Source organism: Danio aesculapii, chromosome 11, assembly GCF_903798145.1.
Source record: "Danio aesculapii chromosome 11, fDanAes4.1, whole genome shotgun sequence".
NCBI classification, from domain to species: Eukaryota; Metazoa; Chordata; class Actinopteri; order Cypriniformes; family Danionidae; genus Danio; species Danio aesculapii.
Window position 1 is genome coordinate 10799293 of NC_079445.1, and position 27976 is coordinate 10827268.

Below are 27976 nucleotides of genomic sequence, written 5' to 3' on the forward strand. Positions count from 1 at the left end.
ATCCCAGTTTGGAACACACGTGGCACATGGATTAATGCATTTTATTTTTACTTGTACATTGATCCTAAATTTGAATCTCACGTCATTCAAATCACATAAATGAAAGCTTTCCTGTAAAACATAATGATGGCGTAAGAAGTTGTGGTAGGTTATTCAGGATGTGGTGGGTTTCTTAGATTATTAAAGGTGTTTTCTGTCACTACTCATTTAGCCTGCACTAATGCATTCACTGTAAGCTACACGATTAATCATTAAAAGATCGGGATGAAGTTACAGTCAAATAACACAGAAGTACTGGGAGAACAGTTTTACTGTTTAGATAAAACCACTGATGTTTATGGTAAAGATTAAAATTACCATAATATGACGGTGCAATAGCCTAGTGGTTAGCGCGCTGACACGTGGTGCAATAGCACGTCAGGGTGTCCTGAGTTCAAATCTGGGCTCGAGGACATTTCCCTAACCCCCTCTCTCGCTTCCTGTCTCAATACTGTCTAACAAAGGTAATAAATAAATAAAAATTATCGTCATTTGCATTTAATAACACTCAAAAACGAAAGTTGTAGGCAGCAATTACATTATTTAACCAATAGGTGGCGACAACCAGCCATCAAAATATGCCGCTGAATAATTCTTTGGTTTTATGAGTGAATAACTGAATAATTTATTAAAAATATAAATTGTACAAATTATAATATTAGATTTCTACATTTAGCGTTATCAGCAACAGTAGTAACAGTGAAATTTTCACAGTGCTGAATACTTTACTATTTTTTTATTCAGCTGATTATTTCTTCATTTTATTTTTAATAAATTCCAGCTTCTCAGTTCTGTTTGTTAAATCTAAAAGTGTCTTGCAGTACTGTTTTTGTAATAAATGAAAAGCAAATTACATTAGTCTCCTCCCCTTATTGGCTGATCCGAAAAATGGTCCGATTAGTGACTAAAAAACCATTAAGTGATCTGAACCATGAGATTTGTGATCCGTTACACCACTAACTACTTCTAAAAACGAAGTATTAGTATCTGAGTTACCTCAGCAAGGGTAACAAAAATAACACTAAAGTAACGTAATGTAGTTACTTACCATAAAAAAGTAACAAGTTACTTTTTGGGGGGAGTAACTTTGTAATGCATTACTTTCAAAAGTAACTTTCTCAATACAGATTCCTCATTTAGTATTATTTGGTGTTGTGCGTGATCTGATCAGAAAATGAGTACTCCACATAAAGAGAGAAAGGCTTTTTATAGATGTATTACAAATATGTAAATGTATAATACATTCACTGTGAGTCAATAAACGTATATGCAATTCATATATATACATATGCACATATTTACAGAAATCTTGCATGCTATAAGAACACAATTATCAGTTATTAGTGACAGACATATCCACACAAAGTCTATCAGCAATGGAACTGCTACAAAACAATGAGCTGGAAGAATGAACCCCATGAAAGGCCATCTTTTTATTGACTGGATTGACTGATAACTGCTGAGAGAAAACATGTGTTCTTTCATGTACTGTGTGTGATGAAACCAAAGGACGCCATGGCAGAACTGGGCTTCATATTTTCTGCAATCCTGTTTAATCGAGTGCTGAACATCTGTGGAGGGATTTGCCGAGTGTCCTTAAAGAGGGAAGTTGAAAACAATCGCAACGGACAACCATAATTTAATTTTCTATCCCGCATCTTGTGCAGTCTAAAGTATAAAAGACATTTCTATGAGAAACTTGTTCTTATACACTCACCGGCCACTTTATTAGGTACAACTGCTCGTTAACGCAAATTTCTAATCAACCAATCACATGGCAGCAACTCCATGCGTTAAGGGATGTAGACATGATCAAGACGATCTACTGCAGTTCAAACCGAGCATCAGAATGGGGAAGAAAGATGATTTAAGTCACTTTGAGTGTGGCATGGTTGTTGGTGCCAGACAGGCTGGTCTGAGGATTTCAGAAACTGCTGATCAACCATCTCTAGGGTTTACAGAGAATGAACAAGAGAAAATATCCAGTGAGCGGCAGTTCTGTTAGCGCAAATGCCTTGTTGATGTTAGAGGAGAATAGCCAGACTGGTTCAAGCTGATAGAAAGGCAACAGTAACTCAAATAACCACTCGTTACAACTAAGGTATGCAGAAGAGCATCTCTGAACACTTAAAACCTTAAAGAGGATAGGCTACAGCAGCAGAGGACTACACCGAGTGCCACTCCTGTCAGCTAAGAAGAGGAAACTGAGGCTACAATTCACACAGGTTCACCGAAATTGGACAATAGAAGATTGGAACAACGTTGCCTTGTCTGATGAGTCTTGATTTCTGCAGCGACAATTTGGCGTCAACAACATGAAAGCATGGATTAATCCTGCATTGTATCAACCGTTCATGCTGCTGGTGGTGGTGGAATGGTGTGAGTGATATTTTCTTGGCACACTTTGGGCCCATTAGTAACAATTGAGCATCAGGTCAACGTCACAGCCTACCTGAGTATTGTTGCTGGTCATGTCCATCTCTTTATGACCACAGTGTACCCATCCTCTGATGGCTACTTCCAGCTGGATAACGCACCATGTCATAAAGCGCAAATCATCTCAGACTGGTTTCTTGAACATGACAATGAGTTCACTGTACTCAAATGGCCTCCACAGTCACTAGTTCTCAATCTAATAGAGCACCTTTGGGATGTGGTGGAATGGGAGATTCGCATCATGGATGTGCAGCCGATGAATCTGCAGCAACTGCTTGATGCTATCATGTCAATATGGACCAAAATGTACTTCCAGTACCTTGTTGAATCTATTCCACAAAGGATTAAGGCAGTTCTGAAGACAAAAGGGGATTTAACCGGGTACTAGTAAGGTGTACCTAATAAAGTGGCCGATGAGTGTACATAAAGAGCTTGGGCTACATTGTTCTTGAGTGCATGAAGCCTGCAGCTTTATTTCCAAAACAAAGGCATTTTTGCTAGTGGTCTCAGACTTTTTCAGAAGGTAGGATTCTTCCAGAATTACTTGCATACAGAAATCATGTCAAGTGGTTTGTGAAATGCGATATCTACAGAGCAATATGCTTAAATCCACTGCATCTTCCCTGATCAGTCTGTTTAAATCTCTTTTATTTTCTCTCTGTATCTGCTTATGTCCTTTTTGATATTTTAAACTTGGCTCTCTGTGCAGAAATGAAAGCCAGACACAACACACACTCAGCTGTGGTCAACCTCACACATTTCTAGGAGTTTTGAGTGTTGTCTTATCCTTTGAAAAGTGTATTCTTCATACAGGGAAGTCAGTTTGGGTCCAGCAGTGAGTCTCTTTTTCTCTCTGGGCTCTTGATAATCAAGAATATAAGTCTTTAAATCCCTTGTTGAATCCCTCTGGTGAGAGTAGAGGTAGTGATTAGTGGCATCCGCAGGCTCTGACGACCATGTTGCGGTACTTTTTCAATATTACGTTGGAACTGTCATCGAAGTACAAAACTGAGATTCCGTGCAGCTGGGTTGGAGCGCAGCAGGGCTTCGGGACCGTTTCAGGGTTTATGAAATGAACCTAGGAAAAAACAACAACACATGATTTGAAGATGATCATGGATTATAAGTTAATATGAAGAGTTCAGATGCAAAAACCTCTACGTGACATCTGAAATTTTCTTCTAAAACGGAAAAAAAATTCCAGGCTCCTATGTGCAAGTTCAGTAATTTCACTTTTATGGCAAAGAATAGGATATTTTGGGTGGCACGGAGGCTCACGTCTTCTTCTTCTTCAAAAATATCCCTTATAATTGCCCCTTGACTCACTATACTTGATCCTGAGAAAGTTAATTAACACTAATTCCGAGTTGAGCCTGCGTAATTTTCGAAGAAGTTGTGTCACAGATGTTTTCACACTGCATGAGTATCTGGGGTAGCATTCTATCGGTGCTGTGTTTACACTGCTGGATGGATCGGCAACAGGGGGTTTCACACTTCATGACTTTACAATAAGAGAATCGCTGACAACTTTGTCTTGGTCCACAAACTACGTCTCACAACCAAACACAGGCAAGAAGTGACATGGAAACAATGCGAGGTCACGTACTATATCTTTTGTTATTAACTACGTAATGAGAAAGAAGCCTTTAGTGGGGTAGACAATTGGGTTTTGAAGGGAGTTAGCAATTTCTTCTGAACTTTATTTCTTTTTCGACATGGTTGTGGTATTGTTCAGATGACGAGTCAAACAGACACGGGTGTTCCTGCCATATTTCCACTAGTTTTTCCTCCATTTCTTGGGTCCAAATCGACTGAAAAGAAACACTTTTAACTTTTGCAGATACCCATACTAGTGGATTCTGCTCTCTCATTGGCTGTTGGTAATCAGCGATGTTATTTTCAATTAGAACACATTTCACACAACATGATTTTGAATCGCCGACAGCTCCAGATATTTAGCATGCCAAATATTTCACGGGTGTCGGCAGCTCATCTGCGATTCTCTCAGATTGCGTCTTTGATAGTTCACAGTGACTGTGTTTACATAGACACCAATAATTCGATTTTAATGAGATTAAGACAATACTCTGATTAAGAGTCTACCATGTAAACAGTAATGTTTTATTAATTTAATCAGATTAAGGTCATAATCGAACTAAAGAGAAATTGAATTAAGACATGTGGAGTATGCCGATTTTAGTCGTATTATTGAAGTGTAGTACAGACATGTAAACACCTTAATCGAACTATTACCATCATGTAGGATTTTTTGCCGTGTTTTGCAACCGGATAGTCCACACACACACACACACACACACACACACACACACATGGCTGTTTGACACTCTTTGCACCTACCGAGTCAGTGCATACCACAGACACCTGCATCGTGAAATGCGGAGGGTTTTTTTTTTTCTTCCATTAAGCATGCGGTATGAACTTTCATTAAAACAACTCTTCCAGCAGTTCATAGTTGCATCTAATATCTCGTTTGTCATGGGGAGCATGCATGAAATGTTCCCGAATGAAAGTGAAAGTGCCAAACTGCAGTTAAAGTCGACAAATTAAAATTAAAACACGGAAAAATTAACATTAATCGAAATATGTGCTATAACGTGTAAAACGGGATCATGAAAGGAACATTCAAACAGCAACTCATGTAAACGCCTTAATCTTATTATGTCTTAATTAGATTAAGGCAAATAGTTTGATTATTGATGTCCATGTAAACGTAGTCACTGTGTGATTGTTACTCGCGCCGATTTGCCTGTGATTTCAGGCATTTGTTGGCGATTTCTCAAAACCTGTCAAAATCGGGGGTAAAATCTTACAGTCTGAACTCAGCATTAGTCAACTGTCTATTAGTACTGAAAGTATTTTGATTTCTATCATGTACAGAAATGTTACTTTAATTAAATAATTACTATAGAAACTTAGCTAGACTACCTCTGTGGCAGCCATTTTGTTACTCAAACCTCATCAGTCACTAAATCTATATACTTTTAATAATGTTAAATATGTATTAATTAGATTAATTAAATATGTATTATTAGATCATTGGCAGTGTGGTAGCTGATATTTAAATGAATGTCTGGTATTAAAATGTTTCTGTCATAACGCATCGCCAGTGTTGGGCAGTAGCGTCGCTATAAGTAGTGACGCTACTAGCTTAACTACATTTCTCAGTAGCATGGCGGTAGTGTCGCTATTTTCTAAATCAAATAGCTTTTCAGTAGCGAAGCTATTTTTTTTTAGCCAAATAGCGCAGTAGCGTCCCCACAAGCATTTATCAATCGCGGATCAATAAGTGACGACAACGACATTCATAGACCTGTTAGGCCAGTGTCTGGCCGATGAAAATAAATCCATATGATGGCAGGAATGATGATTTATTCATCTTCCTGTTGGTGATCAAACTTTTTGTTGCGTTACTCTCCAAACTCGCTCGCTTACTTCACCAACCAATTAGGCTAACATGAAAAATTTGCTTGATGGAAAGATGACTGAGGGAGAGGAGTTATTTCTGAAGCAGGATTACTTGTGACCATCCCTCGAGAAGTACATGTTAAGATGCAATAACGTTAATTCTGATGCTGTGCTCAAAGATATTTCAGTAATTTATAGTAAGTACTGTAATTTTTTAATAGTTTTTTAACTACACAATAGTGAAATACTCAAATTAATTTGTTGTGGTACTTTTAATTATATTAATTTACTGTAGTAATGGCTAAAGTATACTATGGTAAATACTATTAGTTCATGATAGTTACTAATGATACTACATTATGTAATGTAATTCATTAATGAAGAGTTGTAAATATATTTAGAATATAATGCTCATTCCTAAATATTTACTATAAATTACTGTAGTATTTTATTTGTGTAACGCCTGGCTTTATTAGATTTTTTTTGTTTTTGCTGTTATATACTATAATTTGTTTTTGTGTAGTACAGCATATTATTGAATATGTGAACTGAACAATTACGCAATTCCACCAATTAATGACAGTTTTATTGATCACTAAGATATGATTGACTTGGATTTAAGTTGCTTTGATTTAAAAAATGAAAATTACAAAAATAGTTTAGATGTAGCTAAGCTACTTTTGCCAAGTAGCTTTTAGCTTAGTTTGCTACATGTCCCAGAGGGTAGCTTTTAGTGTAGTTAAGCTACATTTTAAGTAGAGTAGCTAATAGATTAGTGCATCACATTCTTCCAAGTAGTTTGCCCAACACTGCGCATCGTGTTTGGTCCAGACAGACAAATTGCTTGTCACTGAAGTCTTGTCATGCCGTGTGTTGTAAGGATACGGTATTAGGACTGGGGTAGACATTAATAAAATACAATGTAATAGGTAATTTTCTTTATAATCATTATTTTTTTTATATTACTGTGAGGGTTGAGTTTAAGGTTAGGGTAAGGGTGGACTTTAATAAAATATAATTAATGAATAATTGAATAAAAAATATAATTAATTCTCCTTAATTTCTGGCCAGGGCTGGATCCCTTTTAGCAACAACCGACTTCCTTCGCTGTGGCAGCCATGATGAAGGTTGCACTTTTCCCCATTCATAGCAATGCAAGTTAACAGTCTTTGTATATCTATAGTCTTTGAGAGCAGGGAGAGTTCACCTTCTTATTAAAAATCTGCATGAGATTATCTCAATATTCAATGTTTATTTCAGGAAATCAGTGGCATTGTACTTTGCTTTCGATACCATACATTTCGGTAAACGAATAATAATAATAATAATAATAATTCCTTACATTTATATAGCGCTTTTCTGGGCACTCAAAGCTCTTTACACATTAGGGGAATCTCCTCATCCACCACCAGTATGCAGCATCCACCTGGATGACGCGACGGCAGCCATATTGTGCCAGGCCACACACCAGCTGATTGGTGGAGAGGAGACAGAGTGATGAAGCCAATTATGACATGGGGATGGTTAGGAGGCCATGATGGACAGAGACCAGTTGGAAAATTTGACCAGGATGCCAGGGTTAAACCCCTACTCTTTTTCGAAGGACGTCCTGGAATTTTTAACAACCACAGAGAGTCTCACTGAGCAGTATAGAGTCACTGTACTGGGGCGTTAGGACCCACACTGACCGCAGGTTGAGCACCCCCTGCCTCACTAACACCACTTCCCGCAGCAACCTAGCTATCCCTTGTGGTCTCCCATCCAGGTACTGACCGGGCATAGCCCTGCTTAGCTTCAGTAGGCAACCATGTGAAAGTTGCAGAGAGCTAGCTACCGGCTAATTAATCCAGAACAGATATTAGGAGTACTTAAAAGGTGAATTGCTTTATGCCAGACGAAGGTTTCGGAGGCAGTGTGTAAATGAGATTGATACAATGTAAGGTCAAATTTATTTTACGTGCGAAAACTTCACTGACGATTATTTTGGACTCAGTGTGCAATGAACTTTAGATTTGAGACTAAATAATCACTTTAATTGTGCTCTGTTCGCTCAGATTTGAACCCCGAGTATTATCAAAAAAGACAATCATATGAGTTGGATCATATGAAAACTGTTCTTTTAGTCCAGAAAATATCTGTGGAACTCACCAGTGTCTGTACAATAGCATGGTTTGTGGCGTTCATATAAGAGTTCAAAGGGAACACACATTCGCCTTCACAGTAGTATGCGGCATAACCCTCTGGGGCGATAATCCAGTCCTGAAAACACAAGACAGATGAGAAGGTTTAGAAGCGATAAAGGCATACAATCAAAGAGAAGTGTTAAACAGGAAGCGTATACGTCACCTGCCATCCCAGATCTCTGAAGCTGACGTAGAGTTCATGCTTTTTGCAGCCCTGTTTGGGATCTATGCTGGCACCATCTGCATAAAACAGGTGGAAGGATAGTTAAATATAGAATGTGAAAGTAAAAATTAGATAGCGCAAGACAACATGTAATTGTGAGAAGCATCACCTGTGGCTTCGGCTGTTTTTAAAGCCACCTGGCTGTGTGCAGCACCAGTTTTGGAGTTTTTAGTGCGGTGATGACCTTTCTGTTTGCCTCCTGATGCCGAGCGGACACTGCGGAGGTGGATTCCTGATGCTTTCAAAAACGCCACCATAAATGGCTGCTTATTCTGAGCTCCACTGCTGCCCACCAGCCCAGCTCTTCTTGGGTTCATTCTTGCACCTATAGAGGGCGACAGTGAGTTGCATGATGACTACAAGTTTCAAAGGGGTCCTATTATGCCCCTTTTGATAAGATCTAAAATAAATCTCTGATGTCCCTAGAGTGTGTATGTGAAGTTTCAGCTCAAAATACCACACAATTTTTTTTATAGCTCATTGAAACTGCCCCTTTTAGTATCTGATACAAAAATGTGCTGTTTCGGTGACTTTTGATCACTTTCATTTCTAATGAAATTGGGCTCTGGTGGCACGGTGGCTCAGTGGTTAGCACTGTTACCTCACAGTAAGAATGCCAGTTGTCATTTCTGTGTGGAGTTTGCATGTTCTTCCCATGTTCGTGTGCGTTTCCTCCGGATGCTCCGGTTTCCCTCACAATCCAAACACATGCGCTATTGGTGAATTGGATTAACTAAATTGGCCATAGTGTATGAGTGCCTGTGTAAATCCCACAGTGTATTGGTGTTTCCCAGTAATGGGTTGAGGCTGGAAGGGTATGCGCAGCATAAAACATATGTTGGAATAGTTGGAGATTAATTTTTTTCAGTTAAATTGTCAGATTATGGCTAGTTTCCACTGACTGGTTTGGTATGGTACAGTTCGGGTCGGTACGGGTCACTTTTATCAGGCTTGCGTTTCCACTACCAAGGGTACCCATTTGGTGGGCGTGGTGTATGACAGAAAGTTTCAGTCGACGTCATTCTCGCTGGAGGAAAGTCTACAATACTGTACGGGTCGCTCACATATCATATGAAAAGCACTTCTCACAAAACAGATGCTTCATACACATAAATACTTGTGTAGAAATGTTTATTACTAACTTTTCTATGAACATGAGTTGATTATAACTGCAGATCAATGAAGTGCGAAACAGCCTACTGTAACGTCTGTAATTATATTAAATAAATAAATAAATGAACATATATAAACACATATAACCCCTTACAGTCTCCGGTATGTTACCAACTACAAAAGAACTACACACAGCAGACATTTTGCCCGTATTTAGGTTCAAAACCAACACAAAATATAGCCTACAGTCAGTGAAAACCTCTCATCTGTGTTTGTAATCTTCAGCAGCACATGTAGCCTCTGTTAGACAGTAATTCCATCATTCCCAGTTCATATTAGTCCAAAAGGTGAAGATAACAGTTAAACATGGCATTTTGTTCATGTTTGCTGAAAAATAATGTGCTCCTTTTTTCTGGCTTCTCCTTTGCTTTTTCGCGCTTCACTCTCGCGTTTGTCAGTGTCTGACAGGATCGGGTTTCAAAAGCACGTCAATAATCAAGCGCAGGTTATTATCATCAGCTCAAGAAGTTTGATATTTCAGATATAGATGCGTAGGGAACACAAGGAAGAAAGCGAAACCGCTCGCACTTCAGACTGCCTCGTAAAAAACTATGAGGCACAGGGTACATTCTGCTCTACTCCATGGCTTTGTGGCTGTTCATCAAGACGACGACAAGGTTTGATTGAGCCCGGATCGACCATGGCTCGTTATTATATGTATATATAAATCGGCTGTAATATCTCGCTGTGTATTTTAAACATGGCAGGTTTTTTGTTTTCGTTCTGGCTTGTTGCGTAAGCGAATGATGTATCTCTGTAAACCAATAGCGTTCAGCTGCGCATCTAGCTCCGCCTTTTGGTACCCTTTCTCGTGTTTGGTACCCTTTTGAAAGGATGCCGAAAAAGTGGTACGTACGGTTTGAAGGCTGCGCTGGACCATACGTGTGCGCTTGACACAGAAGTATAAACCAGCCTGTAGTGTGACATGAACATCAAAACTTAAATATATAAACAACAGCAGAAATAATATTTCTCTTATTAATTTTATGAAGTTTTTTAAAAATATATTATAGCTAAAGAATGGGATTATTTCATATACCAGCAGCATTTCAAACATAAGGCAATTATAAATGTTTACTGCATTGTTCTTAAGCTGCCTAGCTATACTTGTTCATGTTAAAAATAAATAAATATTAAATTGTTAATTATTTGGTTCACATGATTCTTATTTCACACTTCTGAAGTTCCATTTAGGGCACATAGTAAGCATTGATGCACCCTGATTTTCATGGTGCATTATGGGCCTTTTCAGGGTGAACATTGTGCACTCCCAGACACAAAACAAAAGTTTTAATCTGGAGCTCCTTCATGGGACTTGTGACGCTTGCCCCATCGGGCTCGTGGCTCTTAGCACCGCCCACACTCGGCACCGCTACCAAGCCGACCAATCACAAAACTTGCGCTACACGTCGTGACGTGTGGTTACATTTTTTGAGAGGTGAGCGTTAGCGTCAGCCAAGTCAAGGGCTATGCGACTGCATAAACGCTGCGCTGGACCATATGTGCGTGCTTGATGCAGAAGTATAAATTAGCCTTCAGTGTCAGGTGAAGGGAACTGGTGCTAGGGAGCTGGTTGAGATGCACCCTAACTCTTCAAGATATTTTACTCTTGAACCTATTCATAAGATGTTGTTATTATGTCATTCTAGTAGTATGGATAGTGTTTCAACTGATCTATTTAGAACGGCATAGGTTGATGTTTTCACATCCCCCCCCCCCCCTCCTCCCCAAAGAACACTAGAGTTAGGTAATGATGACAGAAAACCAGCTTTCTCAAAGCCCTTGAGGTGCTATTCTGCCAAATGATGATTTAGAGTGGTAGTTTGACAGGATAAGTTATCTTAGATAAAGATATCTGAAGTTACTCACCATGTGAGGTCTCTACTAAGAGCTGCAGTCCTAAGTTCTGACCTGGGTTTATAACCCAGTGGTTACTGGTGACTGTGAGGTCAAAGACCAGCCATCCCTCTTCTGCAGCCCATACCACTCGTGAGTCCAGCAGGTACAGCTCCCTGTGCAGGGTCAGAAGAGATCATACAGTATATGGGTCAGTAAGTGGATATGATGAAACAATAGAAAACACACACAGTTCTTCATCCATGTTAGACATGTACAGTTGAAGTCAGAATTATTAGCCCCTCTTAGATTTTTTTTCTTTTTTAAATATTTCCTAAGTAATGTTTATAAGAGCAAGAAATTTTCACAGTATGTCTGATAATATTTTTTCTTTTGGAGAAAGTCTTATTTGTTTTATTCCGGCGAGAATAAAAGCATTCTTTAATTTTTTAAACACAATTTTAAGGTCAAAATTATTAGCCCCTTTAAGCTATATATTTTTCGATAGTCTACAGAACAAACCATCGTTATACAATAACTTACCTAATTACCCTAACCTGTCTTGTTAACCTAATTAACCTAGTTAAACCTTTAAATGTCACTTTAAGCTGTATAGAAGTCTTGAAAAATATCTAGTCAAACATTATTTACTGTCATCATGGCAAAGATAAAATAAATCAGTTATTAGAAATGAGTTATTAAAACTATTATGTTTAGAAATGTGTTGAAAGTAATCTTCTCTCCGTTAAACAGAAATTAGGGAAAAAATAAACAAGGGGGCTAATAATTCTGACTTCAACTGTAAATGCAATGTTTATATATTCTGTATGAATTACAGGCTTAGTGTTTCAGGTCTACAATTAATGGTGGGAAACAAGATAGTTGAACTATTTAAAGTAAACTAGTTCAAACTGTGGACACTGTATCTTCTTTGTTGTTGTTGTTGTTGTTGACAAAAATCACCTATTCATAATTCATTTATGACAGTTTGTATGGCAATATACGGTCCATCTTTTCATGTAGGTTCTCACCTGTTTGATTGTCTTTATGTAAAAATTGAAAATCTAGTTTTTTAGTAATAGTAATAAAGTAGCACACTACTTCAACAAACCATGTGACTTGAAAAGTTTCAATTGAAACTACAAATGCCGAATGTACTTCATTGTACATTCAGTTTCCCAACTATTTATAGAATATAAGGGAAATAGGTACATTGTCTGATATATTTAGTGTACAATTGTATAATATATAAGTCATAGCTAGGGCTACACAGAATATGCACACGCAGAGATCCGCAGATTTCCAGAGATTTTTAGCTTAACATTAAATCTATTTATCCAGTTGTGTGTAAATTTAAGTTTTTCAGTATTTAAATTAATTTCAGTAATATTACTGACTAATATGAAAATGTTCATATAATTTATTTGCAATACAACTTGTAAAGTAATATTTTGTGTCTTTTAGTCGATCTATTATTAGAAACTTGCTTTGTTTACCAAATGAGTGGATCTAATTGGATTTGCATTGAAAACACTAAATACAAGTTACAAAGGTGTTATTTTTTTATTTTTATACATTAAGTTTTTATTTACGATACTCCCAAAATAATTCCACATAAATCCACAGATTTTTTAAAAATAGCAAAAAATGTACGCAGATTCTGTCTGGCCCTAGTCATACCTCACACAGAAGTCCCTTTCAAACCAGCCAGATAACACACTGACATAGCAAATCTGCAGAGCATAGAATCTATTGTGAAATCTGCTATCTGCTTGGTGATGATGAAATCTTTTGCCCCTACAAAAAACATCTAAATCACACACATTCCTGAACACAAGTATATTCTGCATAACTATAGTAAAAGTGGCTGGACTTTAAATCTCTCAGTGACATTCTGCTTTAGAGTGGCTTAAATTAATGTTTATAATAATTCAATCATCCTCCGCAGTTTGAGTTTCTACTGTTGAACACTATCTTTAGTGTTCTTTAGATATTTTGAAGAATGTTGAAAACTGATAGATTACTGATGGAGTGGATTAGATACACTCTCAGAAACACTCGGAAAAGTCTCTGGGGCAGTATTTTATTCAAAAGGTACACTTATGTACCCATCACGTCCACTTTTGGACGTTAAAAGGTACAAATTAGTACCATAAAGTACAAATGTGTAGAGATGTCCATCGGAATCAGATGTTACCTGCCGATCAGGACTTGAATATATATATATATATATATATATATATATATATATATATATATATATATATATATATATATATATATATATATATATATATATATATATATATATATATATATATATATATATATATATATATATATATATATATATATACACATACATAGATACATAGATACATAGATACACACATACATACATACATACATACATACATACATACATACATACATACATACATTACTGTGATAGTTGGGTTTAGGGTTGGGGTAGGAGTAGACATTAATAAAATACAATTAATAGGAAATTTTATAAATAATAGAAATATCAATTTAAACATAAGTTTTTGTTAACTTCTGGCCACAACCATCTGATCTAGCAATAACTGAGTATGTCTGCAGTATGGAGGTAGAAAGTTAATGATGACAACATTGCCATAGCAAACATAGAAAACTGTGAGGTATACTTGGGATTGCAGGAGGTGGAAAGGAAACGGCTACATTTTAACACAACAAATAAACAAAGTTTTTGAATGTTAAAATAAGGTAAGTTAAATAAAAAAATAAGGGTCATCCTGGGTCTGTTTCTTCGCTTTTTTTTCTTTTTTTATGTATTATAGAAGTATCGAATCAGGTTTCGGTATCTGTACATACTCAAAATTAATGACTCAGCAAGGACAAAAAAAAACTGATCAGGACATCCATTTAAATGTGTACCTTGTCATGATATAAAGGTAAACAAGTATACCCTTAGGGTACAAACGTGGACCTGTTAGGTACAAAAGTGTACCTTTTGAATAATTAGCGCCTTTATTTCCAATAGTGTACCAGTTTCCAACATTCTTTAAAGTATTTTCTTTTGTGTTCAACAAAAAAACAAACTCAACCACATTCACAATAAAGTTTTAGACAATGCTATCAAATTTGAGTTACTACCATCCTCATGACTTCTTCTTCATGAGGTTTTCTTAGCACACAAACAGCAGAAATAACAAAAAATGCCATCTCCTGCCAGAACTTGTTGTCCCTCTGAGATAAAGATATCTCAAAATAAGCTCTATTCCATAAGATAAGACCTTGAGGTCTGGCTGATACATCTCATGAAATGAAAAAACAACCGCACAGGCAACAACATGTTTCCAAGACAGCGTCAAAGCTCTCTCTTATTAAATGTGACATTGCTTAAAAGAGATCAGATTGTCCTCCGGTGATGAAAACCCGGGGGCTTCTGGACGGCTCTTCTAAACAATGGCTTGACTTACAGGTAGGATTTCAGACCTCGAAGGCATCGAGAGACTAGGTCTTTATGTTCCTCCTGTCTAGTCGCCTTGCTGTCTGTGCATATCAACCGTCTCTGCATGACAATAGGAGAGTAGCAGGAAGGATGATTCACAATGGGTGGTCTTCTCAGAGAATGTGAGCATCGGGGGGGTGGATAAGGCTTTAGTATGCATGTTATTTAGAACAAGCAATGGTGAACCCAAGAGAGACGTCTGTCTGAGCATGTCTCACCTGGGGGACTTCTTCAGGATTTCCATTTTATCGATGCAATCAAAACGTTGCAAGAAGGTGCTATCGAGGTTGAGGGAATGTGATGAAGAAATAGACTGCTCCTCCAGATGTCTGAGGTGGAGAATCTCCCTTCCACTGAGGACTTTGTATCTCAATAATTGACAGTAATGGTTTTGCAATGGCGGCTGCTCTCACTGCTTGTTAGCAGCCACACCGTAAATCAGATTAAGGAATTCTGTGGGAGCCCTGGCATTAGACACGTAGCACTGGGCAGACAAATCAATGTGTGTAGGTCGATCCCTCCCATTTTCAAGCTCAAAAAGTGTGGGTGGTGGCATATGTTTCATTTCAGACATTTCCCTGTGTGTTTTTTTTATTATGTCTAGAGGCCTTTACATACTACTCTATTTAAAAGCCCTACCAGCATGAACATACCAAAGTCATGATTTAGCTTTTGCATATCTGAAAAATTATATCCCTGACTCAGAGCTAACACAATAACCAAACCATTAAAAGCCTAGAGCAAACAGATGTACATCTAAATTGAAGTGAACATGAAACCTCATGCTCATTTACTTGCATAATTTGAAACATTTTAGAATAGGATAGGACATTCAGTGTGACCATGAGACATGATATATTCCACTGATGTGATCATGAAAGTTGGCGTCATATACCACAATGCTGCAGATGGTGGGAAGGGAATGGTTGAGAACTTGAGGATTTGTAAAGTTAGATTGATGGAGCTATTAATTTCACACAGACATCATTAAATCTGAGCTAAACAAGGAACAGTGTTGGGCAAGTTACTTTAAAAAAAAGTTAGATTACAAATTACTAACTACTACTAGAAAATTGTGATTACATTACTAATTACTTCAAACTAAAATAATTAGTAATCTGATTACTTTCAACATGAAGTTACTTTTAAAACATAAAATATACCTATAAAAATACTAAATAATCTGCAGCTTTTTCAGTAATTTTATATCCACTGAAAAAAATTACAATGGGTTTATCACAGCAGCTTGAGATATTAAGAAGACTAGCAGAGTCTCTCATCATCATTCTCTCATTATTCACTTGTTCCAAGCACAAAACAAGACATTTAGAAGAAAACTGGACACTTGTAACCATTGACATCCACAGTATCAAAAAGCACTGCAGTGTTTGGGTGTTCTGTGTTTGTTTAAGGTAATTAATCTACCGAAATGTGTATATTCCACACAAAGTATGAAGCTGATTGGTCAGTGACTCATGGTTTTCAACCGGGGGCACCTGAAAAATGTGAGTATCCCAATATGCGCATACAAGCCATGCGCCTCCATTGGAAATAACGAACTTGCGTGCGCAAAAGGTGCAATATGTGAACGGCCCCATAAGCAGCTATGCTTCTCTTTACATTCAGAAGATACCTTCACTCCCGATCCTGCATAAAAATCCAATTTATTTAATTATCTAATAATAATTTATCTAATTAATTGGCGACGTCACCGACTGGAGCGAGAGGTGGCAGTAACGCACCAAAAAGTTTGTTGTGGACCACTGTAAAACAGGAAGAAGTAGAAATCGTCATTCTCGATATCGTATGGATTTACTTTCATCGGCTAGATGCTAGCCTCACAGTGATCGGTAAATGTAGCTTGTGTGGACGCAACTGTGCTACTTCACTAAAAAAATAGCTTCGCTACTAAAAAGCTATTTGATTTAGAAAATTGCATTGCTATCACCACGCTACTGAGAAATGTAGTTAAGCTAATAGCATCACTACTTGTAGCGATGTTACTGCCCAACACTGTAGAATGCTTTCTATTCAATTTCTTGAACAAGTTGCTGGTCAAAAGCAGTCAAAAGTTCTTTAGAGACTGGACATAGACTGCATTTTACAGCAATGTTTTTGTTTTTTTATGGTCAATGAAATCAAAGTAATGTCTGTATTTCCACTTTAAGCACAACCCGTTTGCGAAAAATGCACACACGGCCCCGTTTACACTACTTTGAGTAGTGCTTTGAGCACAAAACCCCAGCGAGCAGTGCACATCGGACAGTTTATCAAGGATGTACCACTGGATCATGTCTCAAAATAGTTGTTAAACGTGATATTTAATTCATCTCGTCTCTATCTAACGACTCTTCTGTCTTTTGAATCTATCAGGTAACGTGTCACAGTGTCAGTACACTGCTTCAATCTTTCGCTTTCACACTTGTACTTAGTAATTTTAGCGAAAACCTCAGATACTGGTTGCTGTTGGTTGTGCACATTTTTTACCAACCAAGTTTATCGACGCCATTATAACGACACAGATCACTCTGCCCATTCATGCCAGAGTCCTGTGGAAAAAGTGATTGACAGGTGGTAATTTGTTTGTAACTTATCTTTATTTATTTATGATTTGTTTATGGGTAAAACAAAAACCATGCGGGTCAGGTAGTTGAAAGGGTAGGCTACAAATAATTAATTCGTTATGAATTAATGAATTATTCATAAATAATTAATTCACCACCGCCCACGACGACGATGCCATCGTTCATCCCAATGTTTCACATTAGACATCAAACGATGCCAAATTGGTCGACGTCGCCCAACCCTACGTTACAACTTAACAAGCAGATAACAATTTCCAATTTTTTGGGGTGAACACATTAATACTTTTTTACAATGGCATACCTTCTGTGCTGCTGTTGGAGCACCTGGAACACACTGACATGGAAGGTCTCGTTTTCATAACGCTCCCGAACAAAGTCTTTGTAGATCCGGAACTCTGCAGCGGTCACGGTTTCACCTGCTGGGATGCGGGAAAGGTCAAATCTGAACTCTCTGCGATGCTGATGATACAGTTGGAGGTCTTCTTCTGGATCCACTGCAGAAAGAAGGAGATTAATTAAGTGATGGAAGTTTTCAATGTGAAATGTCAGATTACATACTTTATATAAGTGAGTTACAGACTACAGGCTTTTCTCTCATTCAACTTGACAGTGCCACTGCCAACAAATGAGTACACAGACTTACACCGCAGTATGTGTCACTGTATCCAGACTTCATTTTGTCAGAAATGCTGTGGAGTCACACTGAGTGCTTATGCTTGATTGCCTCACCCACATCAGTGTGTCCAAAAAAGAAATGTTTGCTTCCATACGCTGATGATTGATCTGGGCACTGGGTACCCTGGGGACTGAAGTTGGCGGAGAAACCACAGGCCCTGCACCCACCCACTGCAGACTTCAATTGCACACATGTGCCAACCACAAGAAAAGCTCTGTTAAAGGCCTGGCCGGAAACCAACGATGCCCCACATGTACATGTACGTAATGGATACACATGCACACTCAAGTATATTAGGGGGCTCCTCGCGATGCTAACCTGAGAGACCTGTTAAATGTGGTAAATTAATCTAATTCCGGATAAGGACAAGGGTAGCATCTGGGATATCCCATAATATTCCAGACACAACCAACCACATCTGGGAGAAGGTTGTCCAAATCCTACTGAAAAGAGCATATCACCAGCATATGTTGGGTTGGGGATGGTAAGATCACCACCAGCTTCGCCAAAGATTAATCAAAGTTTGACCGGCATTATTTTAGCATAGCCTTAAATTTTCTAAACTAGCATGGAAATGCACTGCTAAGCTAGCCTTTTCTGTAGAGTACCTAGGCCTCATTTCATCTCTCACCAGCATTTGGCAACTGAATCTGTGTTAATCCACACCCATACACAGCAAGAGAGGCAAAAAAATAAGCATTTTCATGCAGAGTAAGAATAAAAATGTAAATAATAATAATAATAATAATAAAAATAAAAATGAAATCTTGGCTGACACCAATCTAAACCCTGGGTTGTTTCCACCCAGCCCTAACCCAGCTGAGTCCATCCTCAGTATTTCCAGCCTGAAAGTAACACAAGCAGAAAGTTTCCTGGAGGTTTCGTGCATCTTTTTATACAGCGCTAACCAATCTGTCATTTTTGAGTAACAACTTGCCACCCGCCTCAAAGCTATGAACTTTGATTTTAAAACCATGATTTTGACTCGTCGACAGGTTTTGAGAAATCACAGACAAATGCCTGAAGTCACAGGCAAACTGGTGCTCATTCATGTAAGTAGCAATCACATAGTTTGAACTATTAAAGACGTGATTTGAGAGAATCGTAAATGAGTCCCCGACACCCGTGAGATATATATATATATATCTCACGGGTGTCGGGGACTCATTTGCGATATATATATATATATATATATATATATATATATATATATATATATATATATATATATATATATATATATACACACACACATACATATACACACACACATACATATACACACACATATATATATACACACATACACATACATATACACACACACATATATATATATATATATATATATATATATATATATATATATATATACACATATACAGTTGAAGTCAGAATTGTTAGCCCCCCTTTGAATTTTCTTTCTTTTTAAAATATTTCCCAAATGATCAATGATGAGATATATATATATATATATATATATATACACACAACTGTTATTAAATATTAAATTACCAAAAATAGCCATGATATTGGTATAGCCTATTATTATATTATCAAATAAAAATGTTGAATACTATTTGTCATTTTAAAAATAAATGTATAACCTGTAACAAATGCCATTATATATATATATTCTTTTATTTTGTAAGTGTATGCTTTTGTTTTAATTTCATAAATAATGTATCTTCTATCTGGGCTACTTAAATTTATATTCTAGCCACCAAAAACTAAAGAGTGCCTGCCTGAGGGCTACCAGGGATTTACTAATTTTGCGAGCCCTGAATTCAATCATAACTTAATGTCAAAACAGCTATCATGACATTACTTATCAATATGTGGCTCTTTTTGGATTCTCGGAAGTTATAGAAATTAAAAATGCAAAACAGGAAATACGTTGGGACCATTGTTTGTGTTTACATCGCTCAAAATAGTCTATTGTGGGATGTGGTCAATAATCAACCACCCAACAAATCAATCAATGGTTTTTATCAAAGTTAATTATATCACAGTCAATCACATACATAAATACTTGCTTTGAAAGCACTTAAATGATGACTGAATATCAGGAAAACATTTAATCGTGTTAAAAAAGCATAAGAAGTCAAGTAAAACAGTTTTCCAATGAATTCAGACAATGATAGATGTGTTTTCTGAGAGGACTGAAAATAATTGGGGGTCTAATCAGCTTGTCTTTTTCAAAATCAGCTTAGGAACAAAGAGGTGGGCTCGCACACTGCTTGGTGTATATTGAATTTAAAGTTATAGAAAATCTGGCTTAACAGTTCATACAAGCTATCGCTGTTCATTTTAATTTGGCATCATCTTGACCAACTTTTTAACCTAAATGTAACTTAAATGATCGTCTTCTCATTCATTCATTCATTCATTCATTCATTCATTTTCCTTCTGCTTAGTCCCGTATTTATCAGGGGTCGCCACAGTGGAACTTATCCAACATATGTTTTACACGTCGGATCCCCTTCCGACTGCATCCCAGTAATGGGAAACACTCATACACTCGCACACTCATACACTATGGACAATTTTAGTTCATACAATTCACCTATACCGCATGTTATTGAACTGTGGGGGAAATGGGACTCATGGCAACCAATTTAATGCAGATGTCTTTGTTTAAAATTATGTTGTTTAAATTTGCAAGACCAACTGAGTGGAAAGCTTTTGCAAATGATTGTCATTAAGATGTTTTTTTTTACTTTCCATTAGTAGGAGATGACGAAAAATAATCAGAGCCTGTATCGAAGTATTGTGTGAAACACATAATGAAGGAAAATCTGTTATTGTTTTATCATAAGCTGCATTTTTACAGCCAAATTCATGGAAAACCACAATCTCTTGTCCAATGAAAAACTATGAAAGGAAAGTTTGTGAAGAATAATGTTATATTGAAACAAAAATACATTGTTTAAAATGTATTATCATTTTAAGGAGAAAAAAAAATCTTGATTTAAAAAAAAATTAAGGTTATATAGCAGTGGTTTCAAACTCAATTCCTGGAGGGCTACAGCTTTGCATAGTTTAGCTCCAACCACCTCCAAATCACACCTACTTAATAGCCTGTAGTAGTCTTGAACACCATGATTAGTTGGATCAGCTTTGTTTGATTAGAGTTGGAGAAATACTGTGCAGAGCTGGAATTGAGTTTGAGACTTATATTATATAGGCTCTTTTAATCCAAAATAGGGCTGCATGATATTGGAAAAAAATCTGACATTGCGATATTTTGTATTTCTGCGCCATATATTGCAATGCGAATGTAGCTTTGTTTGGAAAGAAGTCTTCGTTTTAAATTGATTGAGGTGATTTTGTAGGGGATTTGATCTTGAATAATATACAGTTGAAGTCAGAATTATTAGCCCCCTTGAATTATTCGCCCCCCTGTTTATTTTTTTCTAAAATTTCTGTTTAACGGAAAGAAGATTTTTTTTCAGCACATTTCTAAACACAATAGTTTTAATAACTCATTTCTAATAACTGATTTATTTTATTTTTTCCATGATGACAGCAAATAATATTTGACTACATATTTTTCAAGACACTTCTATACAGCTTAAAGTGACACTTAAAGGCTTAACTAGGTTAATTAGGTTAACTAGGCAGGTTAGGGTAATTAGGTAATTTATTGTATAACGATGGTTTGTTCTGTAGACTATCGAGAAAAAAAAGGGGATAATAATTTTGTCCCTAAAATGTTTTTAAAAAATTAAAAACTCTTTTTATTCTAGCCGAAATAAAACAAATAAGACTTTCTCCAGAAGAAAAAATATTATCAGACATACTGTAAAAATTCCTTGCTCTGTTGAACATCATTTGGAAAATATTTAAAAAAGAAAAAAAATATATCGAAAGGGGGCTATTAATTCTGACTTCAACTGTATATCAAATAATTTACAAGCATAGAAAAATATAATATAGCAAAGATAAAAGTGAATTGTAGTATTCAGTACAGATATTGAACAATCAACACTGTATAGTCTTTATTGTATATAAATGTAATCTTTATTAAAGTTACAAACACTAAAATTTCTTGTGGCTGGAAGTTTTAAACTCTGAAATGTTGAAATGTTCACACCGTCACAGGCCTTAAAGGGATAGTTCACCCAAAAATGAAAATTTACTCATTATTTACTCACCCTTCACTTGTTTCAAATGTCTATGAGTTATTGAAAGATCTTCTGTTTGTGTTCAACATAAAAATAAACTCATAAATGATTGAAAATAGTAAGTAAGGTTTCATTTTTGGGCAAACTATCTATTTAAAAACGCATGCAGATGATTAATGTTTACTCCGCTATAATTCAACTCTGCATTGATTAAAATCAACTCAATCCCAACTCAATGTTGAAGGGATGTCCTGTGATGGGACTATTGCGGATGCACACATTGCGAAATCGATGCTGTAATGATATGCAGCCCTAATCTAAAATATGCAATGAAAAAAAAAGGTTGTCAAATTTAGATAAATAGCTTGAAAAAGCTACACCGTATAAAGCAATTAGTTGACTTTACTAAAAAGAAGTAAATGTTTGTTTAAAGTGATTAGTTAACTTTACTTAAAAAAAAATAAACAGTAAACCTGTTTCCTAAAAATGATTAAATAAATGATGTTTATAATTATAATAGCTAAAGGTGCAGTGGGTGGTCTGTCAAAATGCTAACCGTTAGTATAATAGCTTTAAAAACTCAGTCTATATATTATTAAACATAGTAAACCCTAACCTGCAGTCGTCATTTGCACTGAAGCTCTTATGCTGTCTGGAGATTTCCAGTGCATTGGAAATACTGTTTCCTTTGTCCAAGAGAAATGAAGATAAGACCTTAAGAAAGGTATCCTGACTGGATTAAAACCATTCTATACTCAATAAACACACACACACACGCACACACACACACACACACACACACACACACACACCCACACACACACACACACACTTTCAAAAATGTTTCTATCATTAGTTTTACACAAATGGAATTACATCCACACCTCAGCATACAAGCAAAGCCAAACACATAAACACTTCATGCATGCTAAAAGGTCCACTCTTGAAAGTAAGAGTGTTTGGTTGATGAATGTGCCCCTCCATGTCTATACTGCCCTCAGCACTCTTCAAAAAGCCTTCCCTAAATCCTAGTCATGCGAAACAAAACCTATTTAAACCCTGTGTCTCAGACCTTAGCAGGGATTCTGTGCAAATACAGTCGCTGCCATTGGATTTAAACGATTAGGATGATTAAAAATAGTTTGTAAAAACCTTTTTGTCAAGCCCCCCTTATTTTCCCGCCTGAATCTTGCTAAAAAACACTGGGGAAAAAAATTATGTCTGAAAAGTTGTTGCAAAAAATTTATATGGGTTGAATTTAAACAAACAAATTCAATTTAGTAATGTTCAACTTAATTTGTTTGTTTAAATTCAGCCCAAATAAATTGTTTACAACCACTTAACTTAAATAATGTAGTAAATCCAAGGAATCATCTTTGAATCATTTTTTTTAGTGTGGCAAATTTAAACATCCCACAACAAAATATGCATAAAATGCTTCTATATTTCATAAACATTCTAATAAAATTTAAAGGTTTACATTAAACTCTTTAAAATATGTATGTTTGTTGTTTGTTCATACTACTCATTTAAAATGAGCTGAAACAACAACATTTTTTATAATAATTGTTTCTTGTTCAGTCCACTTACATTTGCAAATGAGCCTATTAAAATGTGAACTATTCAGTTAACTTAGTTTCTTCATGTTGTCCTGACACAAATAGATAAAAAAAACACATATAATGAGAATGAAAATAGCAATATATATATATATATATATATATATATATTTTTTTTTTTTGAGTGCTTATATTATATATTATTTGTGTTGATATCATCAAATATTTGAAGTAGTATTAATTTAAACATTTTAAGTACAGTTATCAGTATGAGTTCAGTTAACAGAACAAAACAAAGTCTAAACAACTACTTAGCTACTCAAATGGTTTGGTACTGCTTCTATCATTAGTTAAAGTTAACACAAAATATATAATTAATTAGTTCATGACTCATTAGGTTTGAGTTCTGCTTAATATAATCGGTTTATGAGTTACCATAACTCCTTTTCATTAAAATATGTTTGTTGTTTGTTCATAATACTCATTTAAAATGAGCTGAAACAACACAATTAGATTTTTTTTTTCAACTTAATTGTTTCTTGTTCAGTACATTTGCATTTGCAAATGAGTCTATTAAAATGCAAACTGTCAAGTAAACTTAATTCCTTCATGTATGGAACTTAACATATTTTTGTTTTGTTTTTTTAGAACACATACAATGTGAATAAAAATAACAATATATTTACTTATTTACTATATTATACTTATTATTTATTTATTAAGTACTTACACTGAAAAAAAATTATTCAAAGATGATTCCTTGGATTTACTCACTTTTTTTACGTTAAGTGGTTGTAAACAATTTATTTAGGCTGAATTTAAACAAACAAATTAAGTTGAACATTGCTCAATTTAATTTGTTTGTTTAAATTCAAAACAAATAAATTGTTTGCAACAGTTTTGCATGCAACACTTTTTTCAGTGTATAATAGTACACCCCTACAGATCTCTCTTTTAAATTACTATACAACAATATATTTCCATACATTCATTGTAAAACCTGATAAGTTAACTCAAACTGTTTGAGGAAACCGATTGCGGCAAACCATTTACGTTTTGACACAAAATTGTTTAGGTTCTGTAAACGTATATATCATTTATATTATATATTATTTGTGTTGATATCATCAAATATTTAGAGTAGTAGTAACTCAAACATTTTAAGTTCAGTTAACAGAACAAAAAGTCCAAAACAACGATTTAGCTACTCAAATGGTTTGGTATTGCTTCTAGTATTAGAGTTAACACAAAAATATATAATTAATTCATGACTCATTAGGTTTGAGTTCTGCTTAATATAATCAGTTTATGAGTTACAATAACTCTTTTTCATTAAAATATGTTTGTTCATACTACTTATAACACAATTTTTGAGGTTTTTTTTTTTTCAACTTAATTGTTTCTTGTTCAGTCCACTTACATTTGCAAATGAGCATATTAAAATGCAAACTATCAAGTTAACTTAATTTCTTCATGTTGTCCCAATACAAATCAATTGTGTGGAACTTAGCTTTTTTTATTGTAACTTATTTCATTTAGTGATTGTTATATATATATATATATATATATATATCTATATATATATATATATATACACTCATATATATCTATATATATATATGTGTATATATATATATACACATATATATCTATATATATACACATATATATATATATATATACATATATATATATATATATATATATATATATATATATATATATATATATATATATATATATATATATGTATATATATATATATATATATATGAGGAAAAATTAGGAGAAACATAAAAATTATAGTAATTTCAGTTTATTTAATTAATTGTAGCTTGTTTTTTCAAGACTTCACCTGAATTTAAATATTTTTTCTGAAGAGTTCAGATGCAAAAAAACCCTCTAAATTCCCTCTAAAATTTTCAGATTAAATTAACATTTTTCCCAGGCTCTTATGAGTTGGTTTAGTAAGTTGACTTATATGGCGATTAATAGGTTATTTTCATTGCCTTTAACCCTTGTGTACTGTTCAAATTTACTGTCCTTTTGTTATGTTCGGTATGAAAACATCCACTAAATTAAACTGCTATAAAAATGCATCAAATAAATATTTTTTTCAAAAAATTTTGCATAAATCTGTTAATCAACCTCAGTTCTGATCAAAACTAATAAATTGATTAAAAATTACAGGATTTTAACAATTTAGTTGCCAAATTCTTACTTAATGTCACTGCTTGGGTGAAAAAAAACACACAAAATGACGTATTTTCAATATAAAAACTAATTGTGTACTGGACTTTTTTCTTTTATCACAGTCTTGGACATGTGAACGATTAGTAACAACATTGCCTTTAATGCATTGATTTTCTTTTTGTCTTCCCAATTTATTGTTGGTGGTTGTTTTTGCCCCATTGACTTCCATTATAACCACATTTGATGGTGCATAAATGCAGAGTCTTTGTTTTCATTTAGTTCTGAGAGCTGAGATGCATAATTAGATTTTCTCAGACATATCAAGGTAAGTGCGTAAAGGTCACTCAGACACACAGACACACATACATACACTTCAATTTGCTGTTATACTTCAACTAAAATGGTGCCAACTGGTGATCAACAGTAAAATTACAAATTTAACCTCTTCCTAAAAAAGAAAACCACCAACAATAAAAAATGAATGATTATATGGGGTCATGGTTTTGTAATCAAAAACATGTGGTTATAATGGAAGTCAATGGGGCAAAAACAAGCACCAACTGTAAATTAGGGAGAAAAAATAAAAATCTAACAATGCATCAAAGCCAATGTTGTTACTAATCGTTCACATGTCCAAGACTTTGAAAAATGGTAAAAAAAAAAGTCCAGTACACAACTTTTTATATTGAAAATGTCATTTTGTGTTGTTTTTTTCACCAAATCAGTGACATCATTTATGAATTAGGCAATTAAAGAGTTAAAACTCTGTAATTTTTTTTTTACTTTTGATCAGTTTTGATCAGGACTGAGGTTGCTTAACAGATTTATGCAAAAAGAAATTGAAAAAAATATTTATCTGATGCTTTTTGACAGCAGTTTAATTGAGTGGATGTTTTCATCCCAAACGCAACAAATGATAAATCTGCCAAGAATGTATTGTTAAGGTTTTTTTTTTATTCAAAGCATTTTCTAAGAAATATGTGTAAAAAAAATTGGAATTTTCTCCAAAAATCATTTTGCTAGCTGAAACTCAGAAAAAGTTATGGTCAAATTATTCCTCAAAATCACCCCAGAGTGGATGAAAACATCCCAAATAGTACATAAGGGTTAAAGTGACACAACTGAACATAAACAGGAGGTTGTTTGCTAATTTAAACAAAAATTTGTATGGCATTTAAAGGTTTTTGCATCTAAATTCTTCATCTGTCTACTCCTAAAGATGTGAGTAGTCAGCACTCTTATTTTAATGAATAGAACTGTTTAAATGCACCCAAATACATGTCTATCACAGAGATCAATTCAAATGTGGAGTACATATTAATTCTGGCCACTGTATATTGTTATTTACTATTAAAAATGAATCAAACAACAGTCTGTTGATTCATCCTTACAACAATTATGATTTGCGGTCAACATCATAAGACGCTCACCTGTATTCGCAAAGCTCATCACCATGTCAGCATCACTGAGAAACCGATTGTCCTGCTGGGTCACCAGCGGGGGTCCTGCAGTCGTGTACGCGGGTTCATAAGAGTACACAAGCCCACCGCGCCGGTCTCCGTCCTCCAGGATAGTGTTATACAGATCCAGCATGTACATGGGAGCCGCGGTGTGCCTCTCGTGTAGGAGCGGACGTGGCCGTTGCGGCAGCCCGAGGATAGAGAGGATTTCCCGCTGCATCTCTCTGCGCTCCTGGCTCTTCAGGCGCCGCTGGATGAAGCTGGACTGAATGTCATTATCCAGGGTGAAGTTTGCTTGCATTGCGTCCGCGAGCACACTACAACCACAAGTCATTATCAAAGTGGAAATCAGCTGCACTGGAAACATATTTAGAGTCATATATTGTTTAAAAAAACAATAATTAAAAGTTTGACAGAAGTCCACAGTCGATTAGTGAAGTCTTGATACTAAGATGAGTCTGTATAAAAAATGCCCTGGATGTGTTGATTAATCCAATCCAGAGGCATATCTAGCATGATCTGAGGTTGAACTGACGGTCTCTTCGCTTCTACTGATGTCTAAACGCT

The 27976-nt window shown here is 35.5% G+C and overlaps 1 protein-coding gene across 1 annotated transcript; it reads right to left on the reverse strand.

Annotated features, from left to right (window-relative positions):
• Nucleotides 1-1246: 1246 nt before the first annotated feature.
• Nucleotides 1247-27934, reverse strand: bmp7a (bone morphogenetic protein 7a). The gene is made up of 7 exons (XM_056468380.1): nt 27380-27934; nt 17696-17888; nt 11350-11492; nt 8417-8632; nt 8248-8324; nt 8050-8160; nt 1247-3553 (listed from the first exon to the last, which is right to left on the reverse strand). The coding sequence occupies exons 1-7, from the start codon at nt 27786-27788 to the stop codon at nt 3404-3406; spliced, it is 1299 nt and encodes a 432-aa protein (XP_056324355.1). The 5' UTR covers nt 27789-27934; the 3' UTR covers nt 1247-3403.
• Between the last annotated feature and the right edge of the window lie 42 nt (nt 27935-27976).